At 43.5% G+C, this 24,565-nt stretch overlaps 1 protein-coding gene across 1 annotated transcript; it reads right to left on the bottom strand.

The window, feature by feature from the left end:
- Positions 1 to 9,391: 9,391 nt before the first annotated feature.
- suclg1 (succinate-CoA ligase GDP/ADP-forming subunit alph) lies at positions 9,392 to 24,052 on the bottom strand. Its single transcript, XM_061245740.1, has 10 exons — positions 23,798 to 24,052; positions 23,524 to 23,595; positions 21,226 to 21,326; positions 16,879 to 16,995; positions 16,341 to 16,553; positions 15,985 to 16,042; positions 15,348 to 15,431; positions 14,678 to 14,829; positions 12,334 to 12,522; positions 9,392 to 9,626 (listed from the first exon to the last, which is right to left on the bottom strand). The coding sequence occupies exons 2-10, from the start codon at positions 23,555 to 23,557 to the stop codon at positions 9,600 to 9,602; spliced, it is 975 nt and encodes a 324-aa protein (XP_061101724.1). The 5' UTR covers positions 23,558 to 23,595; positions 23,798 to 24,052; the 3' UTR covers positions 9,392 to 9,599.
- Between the last annotated feature and the right edge of the window lie 513 nt (positions 24,053 to 24,565).

Below are 24,565 nucleotides of genomic sequence, written 5' to 3'. Positions count from 1 at the left end.
TGTTAGGAGCCTGGGGTTTATGTGTAAAGGTCTTAAGCATGTATATTCCTAATTATTTCATTAGGCAGGCTCCACAAAAAACTGATTTTATTTTACTCTCTTTGTTCCTGCAAATACATGCCAATACTTGGCCCTCGCCATGCAAACAAAATCTCAAAGTTAAGACTTGTCTGGACGGTAGAATTTGATTGTTTTCTTCCGGCGAGTACACATTCATCACAATTTCTGCCGTTGATGTGATCTAGAGACTTGCAAGTGCGTGAGTGATGTCCCAGTAATATGAAGGGATACCAAACCGTTTATAATGAAAAGGCTCAAAGGCTTCGCAGATCTCCCCCAACTGCACCTCGCAGCGTAAAAGTCTCACGAGCTCTCACTGAGGCGATGATGAATGGAGTGCCTTTAATCAACAACTGTGCTCAAACTCCGGGATTATATTAGAACAGCAGACAAGAGGAAAGTAGAAATAAAGATAAATGATATCCTCTGGGTAGGATCAGGGTTGGCTTTTGGCGGTCATGGGCGTGTAGTCTGTATTAAAGCATCAACGCATTTCCCAAGACTAGCCAAGAGCTCCATTCTGTTCTGTCACATCAATAAATTCTGATCACAGAAAAAAAACTTAGTAGTATTAGTGCACATTTCACTATGATACTGCTTGGACAGTGACCATTTTACTAAGGTATTTTGGTGTGGGTGGCACGGATGGTGCAGTGGGTAGCACCGCCGCCTCACAGCAAGGAGGTCCTGGGTTCGAATCCCTGTCGGCCGGGGCCTCTCTGTGCGGAGTTTGCATGTTCTCTCCGTGTCTGCGTGGGTTTCCTCCGGGTACTCCGGTTTTCTCCCACAGTCCAAAGACATGCAGGTTAGGCTGATTGGAGAGTTTAAATTGCCTGTAGGTATGAGTGTGTGAGTGAATGGTGTGTGTGCCCTGCGATGGACTGGCGACCTGTCCAGGGTGTATTCCTGCCTTTCGCCCAATGTATGCTGGGATAGGCTCTAGCCCCCCTGGGACCCTGTTCAGGATAAGCGGGTTAGGATAATGAATGAATGATTTTGGTGTGTAACACTTTTTTAAATGCATTTTTTTATAGAAATGGGCTACTTTCTTATTTTAGCAAATACTATATATAACTAAGGTATGTGGATCAATCAATATTTAACCTCACCTTTATCCATAAAGAAAAAAATGTACCATGGCTGTTTCACAAATTTCTGAGGCATCACATATTTGGTACAGTACAGAAGTAGGCCAACCTGAGAATAAAGGCCTTCATTGAAGCACCCGGTGGCATTTGCAGGTTTGAAGGCCCTTGATTTTATTGGAAATCTTACTTTAATCAATATTCCTATGTGAGGAGCCCACATATTGCAGGGTTATGACACCATATCATATTTAACCTGAGGTGTCAAGTGCACGGAAATTGAATAAATAGAGCAGAACATCTTCCTTTGTAAATGTATGATGGTAGCTGAAGGGAAGTCCTTGTTCAAGCTATGTGTTGACAGGTACTGTCATAAATTACATGTACCGTAAAAAAATAACAAGCCTAAATGGGATGAATGGCCTGTTCTTGTTATCAAATATTCAAAAGCTTTTATGTCCTTATAAGTTGAATGAGCTGTCAGACCAGTTGGCACACAGCAGAAGGACTTGTCTGTTCCAAAGTGAAACGATAGAGGACTTGGCACGGTCAAAGAGAGGAGCATGTGAGTGAGGTCAGGGCTGAAAACAGCCCCAGCCGACACCTGGCGGAGATGCGGGGGATAAGTGCACGACCGCCCTGGCTCTCTGAGACTCCTCTCCACCCGGTCAATTCTGGGACAGCCTGTGAGACAGGCCAGTGTGAGAGCGATGGAGAAGTTCAGCAGGCCCCCGATGGCTTAAACCCAGGCAGGGCCCCCGACGGCTTAAACCCAGGCAGGGCCCCCGACGGCTTAAACCCAGGCAGGGCCCCCGACGGTTTAAACCCAGGCAGGGCCCCCGATGGCTTAAACCCAGGCAGGGCCCCCGATGGCTTAAACCCAGGCAGGGCCCCCGATGGCTTAAACCCAGGCAGGGCCGCAGGCCCCCGACGGCTTAAACCCAGGCAGGGCTGCCGGTTGGCCTGTATCCAACCCCACCATCCGCCCACAAAGCCTCAGGACGTGGTAGGAGAGTGCGGAGTGCAGGGATCACTGCCGGTCGGGAACGGCATGCAAGTTCCTTTCTCACGCCTTGTGTCTACAGAAAAATCATCTGTGAGATAAAAAAAGATATATATATTATTATTTCTTTTTTTATATTAAATAGTTGCTCTCTCATATCACTGGTCTGCTAACTGGTAGAAACACAAAAACACAGATTTTTTTATCCTAGATATTCAAACACAGACATACGAGAGCAAGCACAGTGAATACTCAACACCTTATTCAGCTTCACTACAACACCATATTCATCCCACGCAACGTTCCTTGCTTTTGGTTTTTAGTGTACCTTATTGTGTTTCGGCAAGTTGAACAAAGGCTGCGTTGCTTTGCTGAATAATTGCCAGTTTTGCGGGAACTGTGTATTTGAAGTGCTCCTCTGTGGCTCAGTATGCTGGCTGAGCACAGTTTTGCCTAGCTGGCATTTGGAGCAGGCTGGCCTGACCAGCGTTGTTCAGCCAGACTTCATAGTCTACACTGGGCGACAACGGCTTGCCTAATTAAGTAGGCTACACAGCCTATGATGATAGATAGGAGGCCTGAAGCTTGTTACCCTGTCAACTCACATGTAATATGATGCATTTACCGCAGGGATACTCATCACTGGTCCAGGAGACGCACAGGTCTGCTGGTTTATGTTGTAATTCGGTGCCTAATTGATCCATTAAAGTAGTAAACTTACCTCGGCCATTGTCTTGGGTATTTGATGGCTGGCGATTATCATGTGAAAATAAAAACCAGTCGACCATTTGGCCCTCCAGAAGCAGGGTTGAGCACCCTGGCCTAGCGTACAGTATGCTGACTAAGCACATGACCATAGTTCAAACCACCACCATGTGAAGCCTGGGAAGGGACTGCAGAGAGCTGGCAGTAACTTCTGAAAGGAGAGCTGTGCCACACCTCAAGCCTCACTGCTGGATCTGAAATGCCTTAAAGCCCTGCTGTAATGTTGCAAGTATTACCTCAAAATGAACAATGGTGATAAAAAGATTAACAACGGGCAGACAAAATGGCATTAATTAATTGATGATTAGAAGAGGACAACAGCATTTAATTATGATTTTCAGTAAATGTAATTAAGTCAAATTTGTCAACGTAATATTTCATTGATGGAATCAATCCAATTAATTAGACAAATTAGATTCAGGACAGGGAGGCTGTTGTACAGGTATGATAATGTATTCTTAACTGGCTTAATTAGGCAAATTAGATTCAATTAGAAGCAGTGCTACACACGAAGAGCTCCTCCTAGGCAGCTGTGGGAGGATGACTGGTAAGCCGCTTGTCAAGTAAAATGTTACCTGTGTGTGAAACAGGAGGTCGTCTCAGTGGGAGGCTTACTTTGTGCTTTGTGACTTTGTCATCACACAACTGAAAAATGGAACCTGTTTTAGACCAAAAATCAAGTTTAATTGGCTTTGAAAAAATACATAACTTTCTATGTTTTGCCACAGTCTCTATTAGCCTCTCAGTTCTGAACCAGTGGTCCAATTAAAACAATTCCACTTGATGCAAACTCAAAATTGTCTTTTCTTTTTGTATTTTACAAAAACCATTCTTCCACCAAGTGTCAGGAAGTATTATGCAGCCGGTAAATCAAATCACATTATCTCTGTCACTAGAGGATCAATGGGCAATCGTGGAATGGATTATTTATTTTATTTTTTTCAGTAATTTATGTTAACTATCCAACTAACATGCCGAGGCTCCTCAAAAATGTTCATTCACCTAGCAACAGGGTGTCTGCAGTTAGTGGGGCTCTATCACACAGCCCTCACAAGCTCATAATTAAAGTTCTCCCCATGGCTTGATAAAGGTCATTCACTGGCCAGAATTCCATAACCCGGTTACCTAGGAGACATGAACACTTGAGCTGATTTAGTCTTTTTTTTCTCTTTCTCTCTCAAAGAGCAAATGCATTGTATTGGTGGCAGAATCCAGTGAGGCCAAGAACAGAGAGGGCATTTTCTTCATCTTTCAGTATGAAATGCAGTAAACCTGCACAGAATGTAACCACTCTGATGGCATTTACTAATTGTCACAATTAATCACATTCCTTACCCCATAGAAATATCAGAGACTCTTCACCATTCTTTTTCACATAAAAGTCAGATAATTACACTAAATTATACAACTGCAGGCATGTGTGGGTGTGCGTCTGTGTACAGTTCCAAGAACACAATCCAGAAATTGTGGAAAAGCTCTGTTGTATGAAAGCAAGTACAGTTTTCTTAAACACCAACGTATGACCATTTGGACCACTTTAAATGATCACGCTCACACACATGAACGCATGCACACACAAATCAAGAGGAAAAAGCAGATGCATGCTTCTTTCTTACATGGTTCAATAAAGGATTTTCCACACCATTGCACACTCGAGTGGGCCAGTGTAGATACAGCCAAATGAAGCACAGGCAGACGGGCATGCTACCTTTATCGCTAGTCGTGACTGAATGAGTCTAAATGCATCTTCATGCAGCAGTGGGACAAAAGGTCTAGAGGAGAGCTGGGCTGATAACCAGGTGTGTGGTTTAAAATGGATGAGGAACTGCTTTGGTACCCTTGAACAAGATACTTTCCCATATGTGAGAGCCTCATACTACCCGAGTCTACTCGGATAAGGGCATCTCCACTGCAAGTAACAATGTATTGCACCAAAATGTGAAAGATGTTCTAGGATGTTTCAACGAATCTCAACGTTTTTTTCTACCCACTCAACTCATGCATACATGCAGTGAATCATGCAGCACAACCTTCACCCTCACCTCAGATCCAGTTAGTTCTGACAGGCATGTTATAATTGCTTTTTAAAATATATATTAGGGCGGTCGGCCTTATGACACCTTAATGCCGTAACCCCACTGTATAAATGAGCCACGTGCTGTCGCTTGTTACCCTTCCCATAATTCTCACCTTAAACCCCCTTTTCACCAGAGTGACATAACTTCTGGTTGGATTTCAAAGTTATTTTATTTTTACAACTTTATCTTGTCAATTGTGCAATAAACTCCATATGGATAGTTTTGTGGCAGTTTACTGTGAAACACAGAAATCACTGCACAGGGACGTTCAGATTTTATGTCAGTGGAGAGACTTTATTTCACATAGCAAGGTAATCCTTTTTTATCTATCCAGCAGAGCAAGTGGCACTAAATGCATTGGGACCGATCATTACGGCGTGCATGTCTTATTAATGTTGTGCCATCCGGACAGTGCACAGAGTCCCTCTAGGCAAACATCTTTAATGTAGTCGCCCACATATAATTATGTTTCCACAGCTGTCATTCACTCACTTCCTCCCAGTTAATACAGGTTATAGACATTCCAGCTGTGACCAAGGCTAGTGTGGGAAATTTAGTGATTACTTTTCCTACGTGCCTACCTCACTCAGTACACAGTCGCACGTCTCTTCTCATCAGGAGGAAATTGGGAGCAGCTCAAATCCCAGACTGCGCCGGCAGACGGCAGTCCATTTTCCCCACCCACGGCAGAGCTTACAAACGCCGTGGGACTTGCTTGGCTTGATTTTTGTGATCTCCGATTGAAAAACTGTACTGCACGTCCCCACAAGTTTTCTGCGGCCTGCCTTCAGAAATATCCGGCTTTGTGCGATGAATCAGAAACAGGCTTTGTCCTCCAGTCTACAATTCTTCCACTCGGCTCATTAAGACGGCTGGGTGCTATTGGTCTCCTTGGAGCTGCATGCTAGAAGTGTCTCATGCATATTTCAGAGGACACAGGACAATTTACATTACATTCAGTCAGTCAGCGCATGGCCTTGTCTAAAGACTGGCAAAAGTAAATGGAAAAGTTAAGCAATAAGCAGAGAGGACACAAGGTTATTGGCGTCCCAGCCTATAACTGGACCCATGTAGCTAATCACACTCAGTCCAACATCCATGGTTCATCTTTGCATCTAAAATGGAGGCGTGCAAATCTGTGGGAACCTCTAGGGATGCTTTTGTTTCCCCAGCACCTTTTTTAAGAGACTGACATTGCAGGACTGTTCACATGTGATACGTGGACAGTGCACAGCAGTGCTGAATACGTTCATCAGCTGGTACAGAATGACACCACTATGTACAGGACCCAGGAGTCAGAACTCTCTGTGCCAGGGGAATAGAGGTCACCTGGTCAAGATGACACACAATTGCATGTTATCAAGATAATGTCAGTCCTCTAGGTCATGACCCCATAGTGAAGGTGTCAGAGAATTTGGTTCCCATAGGGCAGCTGTATAAGCAGGAGTTTGTTGGCTCAGTGTGCTAATCAGCTATACACACCAATGCCTGATCACTCATAGATTAGACCACAGCAAAATGGTTTGCATTGGGATACACAAACAGTTTTCAGCTGTCACTCATACGCTTACCAAGATACAGAGCCAAAATGTCTGATTACGTGTGTGAGTGAGCGAGATAAATAATTAAGAGCAGAAGTTGGCATGAAACCGAGAAGCAGATGCGGCCCTCTATCACCATCCTGCTATAGTGCACTAGACAACCAACGCAATATATTCCTGTGAAAAGGAACGTACAAAACAGAAAGACGACAAAGCAACAGCTAGCTCCACGCATGCTAATATGTACGAGAAGCACTGCGTATGCCGCCATTTCAGGGAAAACAGGACAAGTCACAGAATCACATGAATCTCTGGAGCATAAGGAAGACACAGGCATCTTTTGCTGCCCCGGGTGTCAAACGCTTCTTCATTTGATTGATAAGATCCGCCTAATCAACTCTGTCAGGGTTACCTGGGAAACGTCTATGAGGCATCAAACACTCCGACCACCGATTAGAATCTTGAAGCCCGGCTCTGAATACAAGTGGGAGTGGGAAAAAAATAATCTGAAATGTCAGCACCATGCTCAAAATAGTATGCAGCAACATGAACAAGAAAGTGATTATTAGTGTTATATCATTGGTCGCTGGCAGCGAAATGCACACAAGTCCTGACCAACTCGATTACCTCCGTTTGAGAAAGGCTGGCTAAAGGCATCTACAGCAAGAACGGTACGACCGCAGAACAAAAGTGCACACGCCAAGAAGTCACAACAGAAATGCTTATCAGACGACATGGCCTACAAGGGGGAAAGAGCTGCCGGTTTCTGAGCAGGCAATATAGGGAGCTGAGAAAAATATTTAACTGTTTGTCCCACCTGGTTTAATTTTTCAGGAAAATATATTCTGTCAAGACTAGGTTTAAACTGCGTCTGTGAAACTGGCCCAGAAATCGAGACGAAAAGGCGCACATTTTTTTATTTTAAGTCTCACTCATGACTGAAGCGGAACACGCCTGTACAGAATAGGCGGTTCTCCCCCTTCTCTGCCGATTACGCAGAGGCTGGTGCACAGCGTAGATTCGGCAAGAGCGACTCTGCCCCATTAGCTATGCGCACAGATAAAGAGGAACGCGGCTTGGCCACCAAAAATACAGCCGGAGAATATCGGGCACCCTGAGCCCCCAAACAAATAACGCTTCAAATTCCACAGGCAATCTTTATTATGCTAATTCTCTAATGCAGATTAGAGGTAATTGCTAACAATGTGTACACAGAATAATCTCTCTAGGCTGACAATAACGGAAGCGCAGATAAGAGCGCGGAGGGGTCCAAGCAAAGGAGGCAGTTTTTACGGTCCATTACAGAGGTTAATCCCGCATTTATTTAAATAATTTATTTTGAAAGACACGGCCAATCAGTTACTTTGTTGCATTTCTTACCTCCTCTTTTAATATGCAATTCATTTGTAACTGCCCATTTAACTGGCCATATTGCAAAATCAGTCCAACATAAAGAAATGCGACATTCCTGTGACCGTGAACAAGGGCGACGTTAGGGAGGCCACACCTTTCTGAACTGGGATGACAGTGGCTGGAGCCTGAGAGAATCGTAGCTGGAGGGGAACGTTAAGAGCTCTTCATTATGATAACATGGTGCCTTCGGTCTAAGAGAGAGATGATGTAATTAATGAAGAAGGACTTCGGCTACAATTTAAAAATCATGGGCGATTGGCAGACAGTTGCTATTGAAAACACGCTATCAACCATATTTACACACGTATTCAGAAGTCACGAAGGTCAAAACAGTTCCACTGTCGAAAACAACGTTCAAACAGGCGAGGATACCAGGTCGAATACTTCCTTCGCTTGTAGTTTATTTTTCATATCACTGCAGTTTCAAACTTCTAAAGTACTACACGGGTTCATCTTCTTTCAATTGAACGGTTTTACATATTACGACAAAAATAACCCTTCGAGGACACGGACAGAGACAACCTTAAAATGCACCACATGTTCCTGCCGGTAAAAATACATTAATTAATTAAATTAACACATTTAGAAATTACAAAGACTGCAGGTAATAAATAAGCAAATGTATCAGTCATTTATTTTCTACCCAACATAATTCATGAAATTCTGACAGTAATGGACTCGGAACAGTTCCGGGAGCATTAAAAAAATGCTTTTGCGAAATGGAATTATAATTTTTATTCTTTATCAAGAAGAAATGTGAATGCCTGTCATTATGCAGGAGAAATGCAATTATAGATTGAAAGAAAAGGTCTCCAACAGTTTTTCTTTCACAGAGAATTAATAAGTGCATAGCGTACCTGAAAAACCTCACTAAAAGCTTTAACCGCACGACACACCTGACCCCATTTTGTACATTAAACAGTAATTTGTTCTTCAACAATTCCTTGCCCAAAACAAAAAGAGAGTCCATGACAAATACTAAGCAGCAGCCTAGATTCTAGAGCGCAGTAGCATATTCACAGCCTTGCTGGTTTTGGGGTTTATGGAAAACCAGCATAACATGGACATGTTATGCCCACTGCGTGAGGCAATCTTGCGAGACTGGTATTATTTCATTGTATTCAGATTATTTTGGACACATCAGAAATCTTACTATATGCATGTATATTTGCATTTACTGAGGTGCTCAAGGGATTGGCAAAGCTCTGCTCGGGATTTCATCATTTTAAGAAACCATCTTTATAAAGGCTATTTATCATGAAACAAAAATATATAAATACTTTGTTTAGTTGAGAACACAGGACTCCATGTAGCATGGTGATATAACCTATATAAGCAATGATAGCTTAACTTATTACCAGCAGCCATACCAGCCTGTATTGTTCTCATGTCAAGCTGGCAAAGCTACAAAATAAATTGTTTGCACAAATTAATTCAAAGAAATACTCAAGATTGGATGAATTTATTATTCCTCTGGCATACATTAAGGACATATTAAACATATTAAAACTGTAAGAGTATGAGTTACAGTGGACATGAAGAGATCTTGGTTTCTTCAGGCGCTGGCCCTCAAACAGAGGGCAATGAACACAAGATGATCCACTTGGAAGGATGTGTGTGTGAGGGAGGGGGTGCGGGGCTCTTCACACCACATTTACAGCATCTTCCTCTTCTCAAATTCCTGAAAAAAAGCACAGGAGAGACTGAAGTACTCCGTCGGTGTAAAACATACACTGAAAGTGGATTTAACAGCGGGCATTTTGCATTGTGAAGTGGGACAATAGAATTGCCTCAGGGGATTGCGCTGTAACTCTGGTTAAGGGCTCCAACAGAAAGTGGAACATTTACCTCTCATCAGAATTACATATATGGATCTTGACCTAGATGATGAACAGTTGGGTTTGTTCATTTAACCCAGGGGTGCACAACATGGGCCAATTTTGTGCCAACTTCTGGTCTCATTGTTATTCAATTGACACCATCATATCTTATCTGACGTGTGTACGAATACCAGCTACAGCTGCAAGTGTCTCCTAAAGACTTTACTGTGCTCAAGTACAGGCTTGAACCAGGTAATTAATAGAGCAAAAAACAAGGCAATTGGTTGGAACAAAAAGCAGCACACAGATTGGTCCTTGAGGAGGAAGAAGGCGAGTTGTGCACCCCTGATTTGAACCCTGCCACCACATTACATACATTTGTCCTCCCTGCAGTCTTTGCAACTAGATTCTGAAGACAAGTACACAAATTTGGGCATGTATAGAGACACGGAGAGAGACACACACACACACACACACACACAAACACACACACACACACACACACACACACACACCAGTAAAACTTCAAGATAGTCTCCTATTATCATAAAATTGACAAAACAGTTTAAAAAAGTATATTAACCAGTCTTCATGAAGGATGCAGGCAGTACAACAGTTCTGCTGAAAGAAATCAAACAAAAAACAAAAAAAAACAAAAAAAAAAAAACACTTTCCTGGATTAAATTTATTTTGGAGAATGCTCATTTATGCAAATGTCATTTATCTGGTCTTCGACAGCACTTGCATATAATTGCTCAATGCAGACTCACTTGTTGTCTGCTCATTTACTGCCCCCTGGTGGTGTAAATTGGAAACACCCATAGGAACAAATCCTAACGTAATGCATATCTGCATGACGGAACCGAACCTTTTCAACAGCAGCACAGCACATACTGCAGCCTTCATTAAACACAGGGCACGTGTTAAGCGCAGATAAACGCGCAGCGTCTCCACTGTTTGATGCTGCCTCTCTCAGAGTAAGCCTAAAAAGGAGCTGATATACGGTTGCCTGCAGGGCCCAAAACGGGCGGGACTCGAAGTAGCGACACACAAGCGAGTCTTCGAGACCCCGGTAATGGGTGAACCTACTCTGCGCTGACGATCGCCGGCACATTAAAAAAAAGGCAGGCTTTTCATCCAAACACCAGTCGGCGGTACGACATGAAAGCTTTATGAGGCCCTGTTCTGACGTGGCCCAGGTTGGACCTGCCGCAGACTCCAGCACTGCAGAGGCTGCCTTTAATCACCAACGGCTCGCGGGAGGGGCACCAGACAGAGAGAGAGGAGGAGGAGGGAAAGTGCATCAAAAGAGCAGCTTAAAAGACCTGTCGGAAAGATGGGGAGAAAAGGAGAGAAAGAGGTACAGTCCCAGAGTGAGGCTGAGTGACACAGCCGGTAAGAGAGCGAACAGCAGACAGACACGCCCGGGACACCCACGTGGAGAGGCGTAGGAACAGCGGACGCTCCGGGCTGCGTGCCAGCGCTGGAGAAGCCGGGAGATAAACAGAGACGCAGGGTACAGGGGCCCTGGAAGATTAACATCGGCTTGCTTTTTATCGCTTTCTGTAATAATTAAGGCTTTAAAAAAATCCACGGCGACGTGGGAGAATAAAATGTTCGCCGGAGTACGAAATGGCGAAATGGTGAGACGGGACTAATGCGAGCCTTCGGTTTTTATACAGCTTGTTAACGCTGCTCCATGCCGCGAACGAAAATAAAGAGTGGCCGTTTATAGCCGAGCAGCATTGCTTCATTGGCGGTTTTACCGTGCGTTCTTTATCACGGCTCAGTGTTAAAGCCGGGCTGCGGGCGGACGAGCCCTGACCCACGCAGGCAACCGCAGTGTGAAAATAAAGCTTAAAGACCCTCCACACCGCTGCCCGCATCCCATCCTGCACTGCGGTTTCGGTTCAGCCTGCACACCCAAACCCATGAGGCCCCAGCCATTTCCTGCTTTATGGACTTTTCTAGAAAGGCTGAACCCCTCCCCCCCGCACATCAACTCCCTCCGGTTAAAACCAAGATTGATTCTCCCTGCTCTCTTTCTCTTTTCACTTAATGCTTTTTGTTTTACAGTCCGCACCTGTTAGTATGAGAAATACGTGGTAAAATCTGTGAGCATTTTAGCTATGAAAATACTGGCCCTTGGAGTTGGCCATCGGCAGAAGGATTTCAGACGTGGCTAAAGCGCTGAGACATCATCATTCTCTAATTTTAATCATTTCAAAGGGTGCCTGCTGCATTCGGAATAGCTTTGCTCTAAACTAACATCAGTATGGATTCTACATTGCCAAGCTATATACTCAGGAGGGATAAAGGAGTTGTGTGGAGATGCGGATTTAAGGTTTTCAAAGCTCACCAGAACCCATTATGAGATTATAGAAAAGTTTGCTCATAAGAACGAAAAGAACAGCTTGCACGACTGACAATCCACCAAGCCTTTGTGTGGATTACAATTGAAATGCAGTGTCGAATGCATTTCTCTGTGCACCATTCTATGCACAGGTACTTAAGGCACTACCAAAGACAAAACCAGTTGGTAAACGACCCCCCTGCCCCAGTCCTCACCTTGAAAATGGTACTGCCCAACTGGGCAGGGGACATGCTGACCACCACCCCTGCTGACTGCAGGGCGGCGATCTTCTCTTTGGCTCCGCCCTTCCCTCCGGCGATGATGGCGCCAGCGTGGCCCATCCTCCGGCCCGGGGGGGCGGTGAGACCGGCGATGAAGGACACCACTGGCTTGGCCTTGGCACCCTGGAGACAAAGGGGCACTGTGATTGGGCGTTACACACTGGAGATCACACAGACACACTGTGATGGGCTTTACACACAGGAGATCACACAGACACACTGTGATTGGGCTTTACACACTGGAGATCACACAGACGCACTGTGATTGGGCTTTACAGACTGGAGATGACACAGACGCACTGTGATTGGCTGTTACACACTAGAGATCATTGATATAGCAGGCGTTCCAAAGCACCGTTCACTCTGGGTTTTAAAAGGAAGTGGAATCAACACTGCCAGTAAGGCAGAAGTGCTTTAAGACACACTATTATGACTCAAACCGCTGTATCAGCCATTTTGTTCTCAAGAGGTGATTAAAGCAAGTGAGATTCTCTCTAAAGATTACATTAATACATTAATAATGCGGGAGTGAGGGGGGGGGGGGGGGGCATGGTCTTAGAGTGTAATGCGAGCACTTCATTACGCAAAGGGTAATTAGTCATGTTTGCAGCCATTAGCCGACCAGCCATACCGACACCGGTGATGGATGGGGAAATTTAAGATCAGTTCTGCCAGGAAAACAATATTTCATTTCGCAAGATTACGTACGCGGTTATTTGGGGGAGAGGTGGGCCAGGCCCAAACTTCACGACATTTCACAATGACAAGTTAATAGCTGGCTGTCTGGACTTTTTTCCCATATTCCTTTACAATATTTTTCTCTCAGAATCTCCTCCCCTCCCTTTTAAGACTTAAAATTCTCCACAACAAAGTACTGGAATACATAATATATGCGCATGTACTGAAAACATCTTCAATTAAAGCTCACCCAATTTGTAGCACACATCTATAAACCATTGGGAATGGGTAAATTAGACAGACATGGAAAACAGTTTTTCCATTCTTTCAATAAGACATTACCAAGTGGTAATGCATCTGAAGACTGAATGAATCAGTCCTCTGTGAGTGCCCCTCCTTCAGAGGGATGTAGTCAGTGAGCGGGCGATACCAGTTGACCAGCTATGAGTTCCCCCATCGTGCCTTTTGAAAACACCAGCTACTGTACCCTCTGATAAATGCACGGCCCCTTTATGTGAATCTACCTAAACAGGTTGCTGCATACTTAAGAAATACATTCCCGCCATTTCAGAAGCACTCTTTGCATAAAGTGACACAAATGAGCATCGCACTGCTAATTACCAGAAGAGATTTATTAGATTAATTACGGAACAAGAATAGCAGCCTCTCCCACTCCTTTCCCCACCAGGGTACAGTAAGAGAGTGGATCTTAAAAAGGAAAGCCTGCTCAGGGCTGCTCCTTAATCAGGTAAGGTTAAGACAGCCAGAGTACAGACACTGGGCTGCCCTCCAAACAGCTGTGCCTGACCTACATCAAAACTACTACTGAGGATGGACTCTTTTTCCCCCGGAACATAAACAAGGCCTCAGAAAGCAAGGGACTTATTATAAGACAAACTGTTGTATTTATAGAAGGCAAAAGCCTTTGAAGATGCAAGAGACACTAGAACCCAACTGCCCCTGAAGATGTAGGGGACAGGATAACCCAACTGCCTCTGAAGATGTAGGGGACAGGACAACCCAACTGCCTCTGAAGCTGTAGGGGACAGGACAACCCAACTGCCTCTGAAGATGTAGGGGACAGGACAACCCAACTGCCTCTGAAGATGTAGGGGACAGGACAACCCAACTGCTTTTGTAGAATCAGCAGGCACAATAATCCAAATGCCTTTGAAGATGCAGGAGCCACTAACCGTATAACCCAGGGGAGTTTTATGGAAAAGCTGGCAGGTACACAGAAGTGAGAAAGGGGCGGGGGACATGCAAGTGAGGGCATGTTAGGTCACACACTCTTTGTGAAGAGCTATTGAAGGCTCAGCATGGAGTCTGCCCTTTCCCTCACAGTAATCACTGCGAGTGCGATTAAGAATGCACATGCATACAAGTTAGGGTGTGTGTATGTGTGTCTGTGAGTGAGTGCAAGTGCATGTGTTTATGGGTGTAAGAATGCAAGCGTGTGTGTATTTGCGAGTGCAAGGCAAGTGCATGTGTACGTGGGTGTGAGTAAGAATGCACAATGAGTGTACAATGGGTGGTCTTATAAGTTAGTTGGTGTGTGGTGTGTGTGTGTGTGTGTGCGTGCGTGTGCGTTCGCTCTTACAGAGTTGTGTTCTTTCAGGAACTCTGCAGCGTTCTCCTCTGCGTTCCCTCCGATCTCTCCAATCAGGATGATTCCTTCAGTCTTTGGGTCCTGTAGGAACACCTCCAGGCAGTCTATGAAGTTTGTCCCGTTGAACGGGTCACCACCGATCCCTGACAAACACACAGCAGTCATGGCCATGAGCGAGGGGCACCGGCACACAGTAGCATCGCCCCACTGAAACGCAGCACATAATATTCCCTTTTCAGGAAAACACAATGCGCCTATCCAACCAGGCCATAATTGTGGGAGACAGATCAAACTGCCAGAGGTCGAGTCTGTAGGAGTCCAACCCAAAGGTGAAAGGAAGACATTTCCACATTTCACCATTACACATCATGGATTCGCATATGCCAGTACAAGAAAATTTGAAAGACAAACAGAAAGTCTACTTCATTTCGTCCAAGGCCTTACCATGCTCTTTAAAAATTAATAAATAACATTATGCTATAAGCCATTTTAATTTTTGCATGGGTCATTACTTCTCCCCTTAGATATTTGTTTCCAGTTGGGTTCACTAAGTCCTTAATCAGTTCTTGGCAAATACTAGGCTCATGCTCGCATACCCCAATGCACTATGATTGTTTTTTGTTTTTTTCCCTTGAGTGAAAGGAGGATTCATTCCACTTACCCACACAGAGAGACTGTCCCAACCCCACTTGCGTAGTTTGGTGCACAGCTTCATAAGTCAGGGTACCAGACCTGGACACAATGCCTGCAGAAACACAAGCACGCCATTAAAGGTCCACTTGAAATGGCCGTGTTCACACACAGGATACACATACACCTCGAAACCAAGTTCGTCACATACACAAAGCTCAAAAGTACGATTGTAGTCTCTGCCTGAGGACTGCAATGGAGAGTTGCAGAGAGGAGAGCTAAGAACAAACATGACAGGAGAAACATACAAGTGATAGAAAATGAAGACCTTCAGAGGTGGAAAGGGAACACACTATAGTTTCCCCATTACAGGAGGTTTTAGGAGAACATGTGGACAGAAGACAAATCACAATACTAATGGTCCAAATGTTCCATTTCAAACGCCCGTCGTCTTGCTATTACACCAATTATCTGCATCTTTTCTTTCATCCCCACCTCCACGGGAAAAGCAGTGAATTAGTGTTTTACTTTTCAATTGTGAACTTTCCCCGTGCAGAGATCTAAGCTGAGTCTCCGTCGTTAACTTGGCTGGCAAGCTTGCGATTTCAAAAGAAGAAAAAACAAACAAGACACAAAACAAGATAAACGGCATTGTGCAAACAACTTACCGATTCTTCCTTTTTTGTGAATATGGCCTGGCATGATTCCAATCTTACATTCTCCTGGCTGCCAAAATATAATAAGAATATGATTAGACCATTTCAATAATACAAAAATAAAAACCCAGTAGTGACAAAACACACATTACATACACTGACTACAAAGAGGAGAGTAGAAGGAGAAGATGAGGGACACAGCAGGCACAGGCAGCCGGCAAGATTTCATCCCAACACACACATGCAATTCTCACATAAGGCCTCAGTGAAAGCAAAACCCTTGAGCATGGATGGGAAGGCCACAGGAGATTGGCGCAGGGGTAGAGGATGCTAGGGGAGAGCTGGAGGACCTCAGGGAGAGGGCTTACGTTGATGACGCCGGGGCAGTTGGGCCCGATGAGGCGGGTGGTGCCCTGCCGAAGCAGACGGTGCTTCACCTTCACCATGTCCTGCTGGGGGATGCCCTCCGTGATGCACACCACCAGCGGCATCTCCGCGTCCACGGCCTCCAAGATGGCCGCCGCCGCGAAGGGCGGGGGCACGTAGATGACCGAGGCTTCGGCCCCGGTGCCATCCTTTGCCTGCGGTGAAGAGGAAGAGAGGGGAGGTCAAGCAGGGCCACACATGATGCTGGGTAGAATGGAGCTCGGCAGTGAAGCCGCACAGGAGATAAATCATGAAGGCGGAAAAAAATATCCCATGCACAGAGTGAAGCTTACTGCCTGAACCCTGAACAACCTACCTGGGTGAGGCGTCATCGCTATCGTGCAGCAAATACATTTCATTTCATTTCAGTTAAACTTCAAAGCAGCAAACTTTGCCTTTAGCGATTCAGAACTCAGACAGCCGAGGAATCGCCAAATTAGAACACGGATAAAAGAAAGAGTGAGAGACGCCTCAGCGTACCTCCTTCACAGAGTTGAAGACGGGTAGGCCAAGGTGGGTCTTGCCTCCCTTGCCAGGAGAGACTCCTCCAACGAGCCGGGAGCCATAGTCCAGAGCCTGCTGACTGTGGAAGGTCCCCTGCCAGAGAGAGGGGGATGATGGATCAGGCAGGGAGGAACTGAGCTTGCGGGGTGCAGGGCTGTATTTAAAGCGGTGACCTTGGGATATTATTAAAGACAGCAGGCAGGCTGATGAGGGAAGCTGCCATCAGCCATTAATCACGCGCACACCGCTTAGTGCAGCGCAGTGATGTGAGGGACACACGCACGCGCCCGCTCCATCGGTCAGATGGGCGCTCGCTCACAAACACACCAAAACACAGGCTCACACGCGCCGACTTAGCTCTCACTCTCACTCTTACCAATAACACACGCACATGCCTGGTGTATTGCTCAGACGGGCTCACCAAAAAAATAAAAATTAAAAAAATATTTAAAAAAATAATAATAATGCAGGCTCACACACAGTCTTACAAAAGACACACTCGCACACAATTCCAGTCTTCCGTGCGGGAATAAAGGAGGTCAAGCAGGTTAGGATGGCAGGTTCACCACTTCCTCCACTCTCCCAAAGCCAGGTCTACTCACAAGCTCAAAGTTTCAAACGCTCCTCAGACGTTTCCACCATCACAAACTGTGGCGAAGGGTGAATGGGTGTTTGTTGCCATTATGTCAATAAACAGTCAACGTGCTGTGGCTATTCTCGTGAAGGCTAAAGGCCAGCTATCAGCCTGCTATCTGTCGGCGCCGGTAGGGCATAAACAGAGCAACGTGGCTGGGGGTGAAGTCCACCATTCGTGAAAACTCCATCCCACGAGTATTCAAACACCCTCCAGAGAATACCACTGCCACTGCACCTACAAGCTCACCTGAGTGGGAAACAAAGAACGTGCCAAAGAAATCATACGTTTGGCTGCGTTAGCGCCAACAGCTCTACAGGCCGATACACAGATGAGTGTAGCTTTGACAGTGGAGGGAGGAGCTGCATGCTAGCGACACCTTCATGCCTCTGTATGGCCATTATTAAAGGTGACGCTGAAATTTGTATAACCAGCGCGGAGGTATGAATCCTGGGTCAAAATCAACGGCACCAGAACCAATGCTGCGACTGCCTACGGGAGGGGAAAAAACAGCAGCACTGAGCCCGTTGGAACAGGCTACCGCAAACATTTTCCACCGTTGTTAAAACGCCACCTCGCCCACCTTCACTTTTAATGGCCGAAGATTAGCTTAGCACGCCCTCTGCTCCACTGAAGGCCTCGTCCATTTGGGCTCAATGCAGCGTGATGACATCGGCACCCACATTAATTTCTTTCTAATAACTATGACCGTACATTACAACTTGATATAATAGCCCATTAGTATAAAGATCAGGCCTTTCAGAAAGGGCCAGGGAGCAAAAACTGCCAAATGCATAAAACCCAATGGGTGAGAACGGTAATCTTGCTGGACACTGCAGAACTGAAACACATTTGCTCAACGTGTTCACCTGGACTGATGTAATGCATTACTAGCTTACTGTCTAGCTCGTTCCACTTGGCTGTCCATCATAATTTTGTTTTGGCTTTTCTTGCTGACCAGTGTCAGCTCTTCCAGTTGAACTACCTGTACTAGCCTGTCTACAGTGAAGGGGCACAGACCATGAGCTACACAATAATGTGCCAGAAAGTAAGGGGATAAGTCATGGAAGGAGAAAAAAAAATAAAAAATAAAAAACTTGCATTGTTGCTCATCTGTAGTGAAGAGCCAGCAGTAGAGAGGAGTAATATGGAGTCTCAACTTACTATTGGACTGTTGACAAGAGGCTGCCACACAGTGGGAAGTATAAAGTAGTAGTTGTGCGGTGGTACGGTTTATTCTGGGGACTTGTCCTAGCTCGACAGTGGAAACAAGGCATCTAAAACTGCTACAGTGCACTCATATGATACTAAAGATTGCAAACGAGCAATTACCTGGAAGAAAAGCATGTACTTTTGCTAACAAAATTCAAGATAACATAGTTATTCAAAATAATGTAATATTTTCCAAAATAGCTACTGAAGGCCAAATGTTCTCAGAATTGGTAATACTTTCTAATAAAGGTAATGTATCCTAATATGCTACTTCCAAGTGTACATCTATAGTGCATTTATGGGCAAAAAATTTATACCTGGGGTAAAAGGTTGAGATAGCTGTGCAAATATGAAAGGCATGCTAAATGATAACACCGCAGAAATAAAGCCTATACAAACCAGTTATTAAACCAGCTGACTTAGAGGGTTATCTGCTATTAGTGAAGATTTATTTTATTTATTGACTCAAAAACATATATAGAGGACAGAATAAATGCAGGAGGTCTGGTTACTATAGGCCAGGGGTCTCCAATCTTATCCAGAAAGGGCCGGTGTGTGTGCAGGTTGTTGTTTTAGCACAGGACTAAGACAGCTGATTCTACTCATCTAGGTCTTGATTAAAGACCACGATTAGTTCATTAGTACAATCAGGTGTGTTACTGCTGGGTTAAAACAAAAACCTGCACCCACGCCGGCCCTTTTAGGATAAGATTGGAGACCCCTGCTATAGGCCAACAATCATCAAATCTGGACCTCAAATCCAAATCCTGCCCTGGTTTTCCCCAGGTTAGCCAAACAATTAGAGCTACTGATTGGCCATAATGTCTTCACACCAGACTCCCAGGTAAAGGGAGGGTGGAAAACCAGCTGTTCTAAGACCACAAGGACTGTGATTTGATGATACCTGCTGTAGGCTGTCTGTGACAAGTGACTTTACGACCTTCAGGCTTTTGAATGAATAACAAAGGACACCACAGACTACATGAAAAAATTTATTTTATTATCCTTTCTTTGCGAAATCTGGACACTAGAGACGAAGACACAAATTGGACACCCTTAAAAGTGACGTGCAGTCTACGGCTTCACAAAACCACCACATGTTCGTACCACAGCTAGTTACTGCCATCTATCATTGGTAAAGGGAAAAGGAGCTTGCAAACTGCAAGTAGAACACCATTGAATGCTCAAACAAAAACAAGTAGGGATGGGCATTTTCTGTATTTTCATGTTTCGGTTAACTGCCAATATTAAATCGATTAACTGATTCAAAATCTATTTCTAGAACTCCCGTAGTAGGCTGTACAATCATGCTGCAATAGGCTGGACCACAGCCGAAACAATAAAAGTCAAGCACATTAGATATTACTACACAACAGGAGCGTTATTACAGGAAAAACGTGGGCCAAAAAATGACTTCGTGAATTTATGGTTGCACAAAAGACAGCATGTTTATAGCAGTGAATCGCCGGTAATATTACCAAACTCCAAATATTTTGAAGGCATGACACTGACAAGGAGCAATTGCATTAAAATGGCAACTCTAAACATCAATACCAAGATATTAAGCAATAGGCTACTCACCGAAAAACGGATATTGTAACTAGCACACTACCTGAAGCATGGCATCGAAAAAAGGAAGTTGTGGTTTTTTTGCTGGTTGCCCGTTTGCATGGCAATGTAACAAGCAACCATTTTCTCCACATTTATGACTAGACCACTATTGTTCAAGGACACTAGTTTTAATTCTATAATTGATTAAGTATTCAACTCCCAGCCACTGTCTGCAATGGAAACATCCCATCCAGTTTGGGTTTGAAAGCTGGAACATGAACCTGTCAAACACTTGAAGCATCAATTCTCATTGCAATTTTCCCCTTAAAACCCATCTCATGCTGTTTTCGTTTCATTTTGTTTTTAAGGTAATAAAAATACAAGTGACGTTTCTGATTCTAATCAGATCTAAGATGATCTAGGAACGTGAAAGTAACATGATAGACACCAGAAAGGTCGGATTTTATCTTCCCAGCTTTATCTTCACTGTAGTCTGTTCCTTCTCAACCAGTGCTGTAATGATCCTGCGCGATTCTGGCTCTAACAATTCCATGGGTTCAAGGAAGCCATTATTTAATTTCACAAAATGAAGAGACCATAGCAAAATTTCCCTCATCTAGAGATTTGAAATGGCGTAGCCTACTCCAGTGCATTTTGCAGTCGGTGGTACCGCAATCATGTTAATATACAAAATGTTTTTATGAACATTGAATTAATATATTATAGCTACCGCAAAATGCAGGATTTAATCACACAAAAAAAAAAGATAAATAAAAAACACGTTAACCAGTTAAGACGTTGGTCATTTCGGTCAAGGGTTCATTAATCTATTAACAATGCCCATCCCTAAAAACAAGTGGCACAAGATGAAGACACCACCAGAGACGACTTGGCCCAGAGCCGTTGTGAACAGTGACAATACGAACCTGCTTCCCGGTGAAGCCTTGGCAAATGACCTTAGTGTCCTTGTTGATGTAGAGGTTCTTTCGTGAGGCTGTATAACAATGCCGGACACTGCTCTGCTGTACTGAAATCAGAGAAAGCCAGAGTAAATCCTGGGCCCGGACTGCTACTCAAACCAATTACATTCACTCACAAGTGTTAAACATTGTTATACATTTTGTAGTAGTCACAGATCAAGTCAACACAGAGGCTAACAGAAAAGCCAGAACCCACTGCAAATTTCAGCAAAGGCAGGCAAGTAATATCAAGCAAAAATACATGCTAATAAATGGAGCTGGAGCATGAGAGTTTCTTCTTGTGTTTTGATTGGTCATATATCCGGAGAATCCTTTAGTAAAGGACAATAATCATAAAGCTGATCTGAGTGGTATACCCAAGGTGCTGCCATTAATTAGTTTCTAGAAAGGAGGATTTGTAAGGAGACCAACATTCCCTTGACCATTTGAAAATAAATCAACTGTCAATCCACTGGTTCCGGGCATTTACATACAAGAAAAGACATGTTCACTGCAGACAAGACTGAAGCTACACACCATAGTCCATGAAACCAGACAAATACGTAAAATACTTGAAGAATTATTTTAAACTGCTTTTCTAAAGTTGGCAACTGCTTGGTAGAAATCTGATAACGTTGGTTCTGTAAAATATCCATCTCATACAGTTTGTGGATATGTCCCCACGCAGATTCTGTTATTCGATTAAAGCTGGTGTCACAGGGTGTTTGGCCTCTGTGTACCGGATACTGGGATAAGTTTGCAGCAAAAACTTTGCAGTGAAAACTTTGCAAAGCAATCCGTTTTTCCCCTCCATTCATAGCAGGATAATGAGGATCGACAGCATTTCCATGCAAGAGAGGATTGAGTAGGATAAATCTGATAAAAATGAATAACTTAACCACATTATCTCCTGGATTAAATGCTTTAACTTTTTTCTTTTTTTTTAGGCCTTTTTCAGGTTTTATTGGACAGTATATAGTATAGAGAGACAGGAAGAACGGGAGCGAGAGAGAGGGGAAGACATGCGACAAATGTCGGACGGTCGGATTTGAACCGCCGACGTCGCGGCTCACAATGAGCATGCGGTCAGTGCTCTACAGGCTGCGCCGAGACACCCCTTAAATGCTTTTACTTAGCATATTATTGATAAAATAGGTAATTGTGATGAAACATTCAGCCAGGAATCTGTAGAGTCTTGCAGAATTCCAGTAAGTAAGCATGCTCCCCAAGTCAGTGGTACCAGACAATGGTGTAACTTGAAAGAAAAGGAAGTAAGAACACTAGAGTGTGTTGCAATTGCAATTAACAGATGGCAAATGCGCGAGGGAACTTCCAAAATGAAGAGAGCGGGGAGACAGATGTATGCAACTATATAGTAGCAATGATTTACATAGTTAAATACAAAGGTATTTGGACAGTGACACAATTTGTGTTGGTTTTGATCTTTATTGGATTGGAAATGAAAAAATCAATATGAGGCTAAAGTACAGACTGTCAGTTTTAATATGTCCCAATTGAATATGTGATTCACTGACTGAAGACATGACAGGGGGCAAAATGCCTCAAAAACACAGGAACCGCAATACAGGCCTGGCAAAACATGACCAGGGAAGATACCCACAGTCTGCTGATCTATGACACCATGCAGTCATTGAATGAAACAGATTTGCATCCAAGTACTGAATACATTTATTTTACATTTACTTTATTTTAAAATTATGCTAATCTCTTCAAGCAAGCTGCAATGCACTGCCCATGTATTAACGCGTTAATCATTGAACTTTAGGCTTGCCAACTAACTTAACACGATACCAATTAAATGTGCAGATATGTGGGCTTAATGTTAGCGAACGTTAACGGAATTAACAAACGTTTGAGAATGAAGTCATTAGCGTTAACTTAGCTACTTGGCTAGCAGAGTAACCTGGCACCTTACTCTAGCCAGCATTAGCTATGTTTGGCAGTCAACCAAATTGCCCTTAGTTTTGCAGTTAAACAATGCAAAAACGAAGCGGAATGTACCTGCAAGAAATTACATGGCAGGTCAAAGTTCACTGTGTGGCCTGGAATAGCCTAGCTAGCTTTCAAGTTATATCCCAAAGTCAGTACCGGTGGGCTTACTAGCAGTAGCAACACCGGTTGTGTTCAAGAAAACAACCGAAGTATGTAGAAATTAACAGCTTTATAACAAGACAACACGACCAGGCTAAGAACTAAATGAAGACGAGACTGCAATTTTAAATATAAATAAATAACCATACTCACAGAACAGCCGAGCAAACAGTCTACTGTGCGACATCTTCGGTCATTCACCAATGACACGGGAGAGCGAAGGGCCTAAACGTAAAATGGAATAGCTGTCTAAAAATATGCCCGATTAAGATGTTATGGGAAAGGGAAATATTTCATGTATGAAAATGAAAATAATGTGTGCTGTGTTTTAATGGATTCTTGATATATAATAACATTTTTAAACACGAAGACTTGATAGAAAAGAGAAAAGAAAAATAAATAAATGAAAGAGAGGGTTTAAGGCTACCTTGTTACCGCAGAGGTTCCTGGATGATGAAGTCTATCAGTTGGTCGCAGTTAATTGCAGTTGGATGATTCATGAAACTGATATTTCGAATATTTTCCCCTTCTAAATAGTCTATAGTGGGTAATAATAGTAGGTCTACAACACACGCACACACCTCTATATATACAAACACGTTTTGAAGCACATTTTAGAAACAGACATAGCTTCAAGAGTTTCTAAGTACGTCTTTTGCTTTCCACTAGAGGGAGGCATATAACTCCTAAATGCAGCTTTTTTGATAGCCTAGCCTACTGTAAATGTGCGCATCGTCATCAATATTAATTTCTTGAACAATGACTGTATAATAATAATACTAATAATAATAATAATAATAATAATAATAATGTTAGTAGGCGACTATGATAATAACAGATTAGTCCTCTTTAATACATTTAAATTAATACAGAGAAATAGGCTATGTGAAGGTAAATATTAATGTATACTATAATAATGAAACAAGCTGATATTGTAATATAGCAATACAGTATATATAATGACACAGGTCAGCATTGACTTTACAGTTAAGCTACGATAACGGACAAAACATTAGGAAATTGCCAAGATCAATAAATAAGGAAATTCATGAAAAAAATATTGCCAATTCAGATCCTTGACAAACAGGTAATGGAGATTCCGTGTTTAGCAGAACCCTCACCAACCTTAGAATTTAGCTTTATCCAATGACTTTTATATTAATATATAATTTGTTAAACATTTAAAATACTTATG

This window comes from Conger conger, chromosome 6 (assembly GCF_963514075.1).
Source record: "Conger conger chromosome 6, fConCon1.1, whole genome shotgun sequence".
In the NCBI taxonomy this organism is placed as follows: Eukaryota; Metazoa; Chordata; class Actinopteri; order Anguilliformes; family Congridae; genus Conger; species Conger conger.
This window is presented reverse-complemented; position numbering and strand designations above follow the sequence as displayed.

What these genes read in the sequence shown, in the direction of transcription:
- suclg1 (XM_061245740.1), bottom strand. Translation starts at nt 23,557, where the DNA reads ATGTCGCACAGTAGACTGTTTGCTCGGCTGTTCT. An exon ending in ACTGTTTGCTCGGCTGTTCT is followed by an intron (nt 21,327 to 23,523) that starts GTGAGTATGGTT and finishes CTCTGATTTCAG; the next exon opens with TACAGCAGAGCAGTGTCCGG. An exon ending in GGGACAGTCTCTCTGTGTGG is followed by an intron (nt 14,830 to 15,347) that starts GTAAGTGGAATG and finishes TGTGTTTGTCAG; the next exon opens with GGATCGGTGGTGACCCGTTC.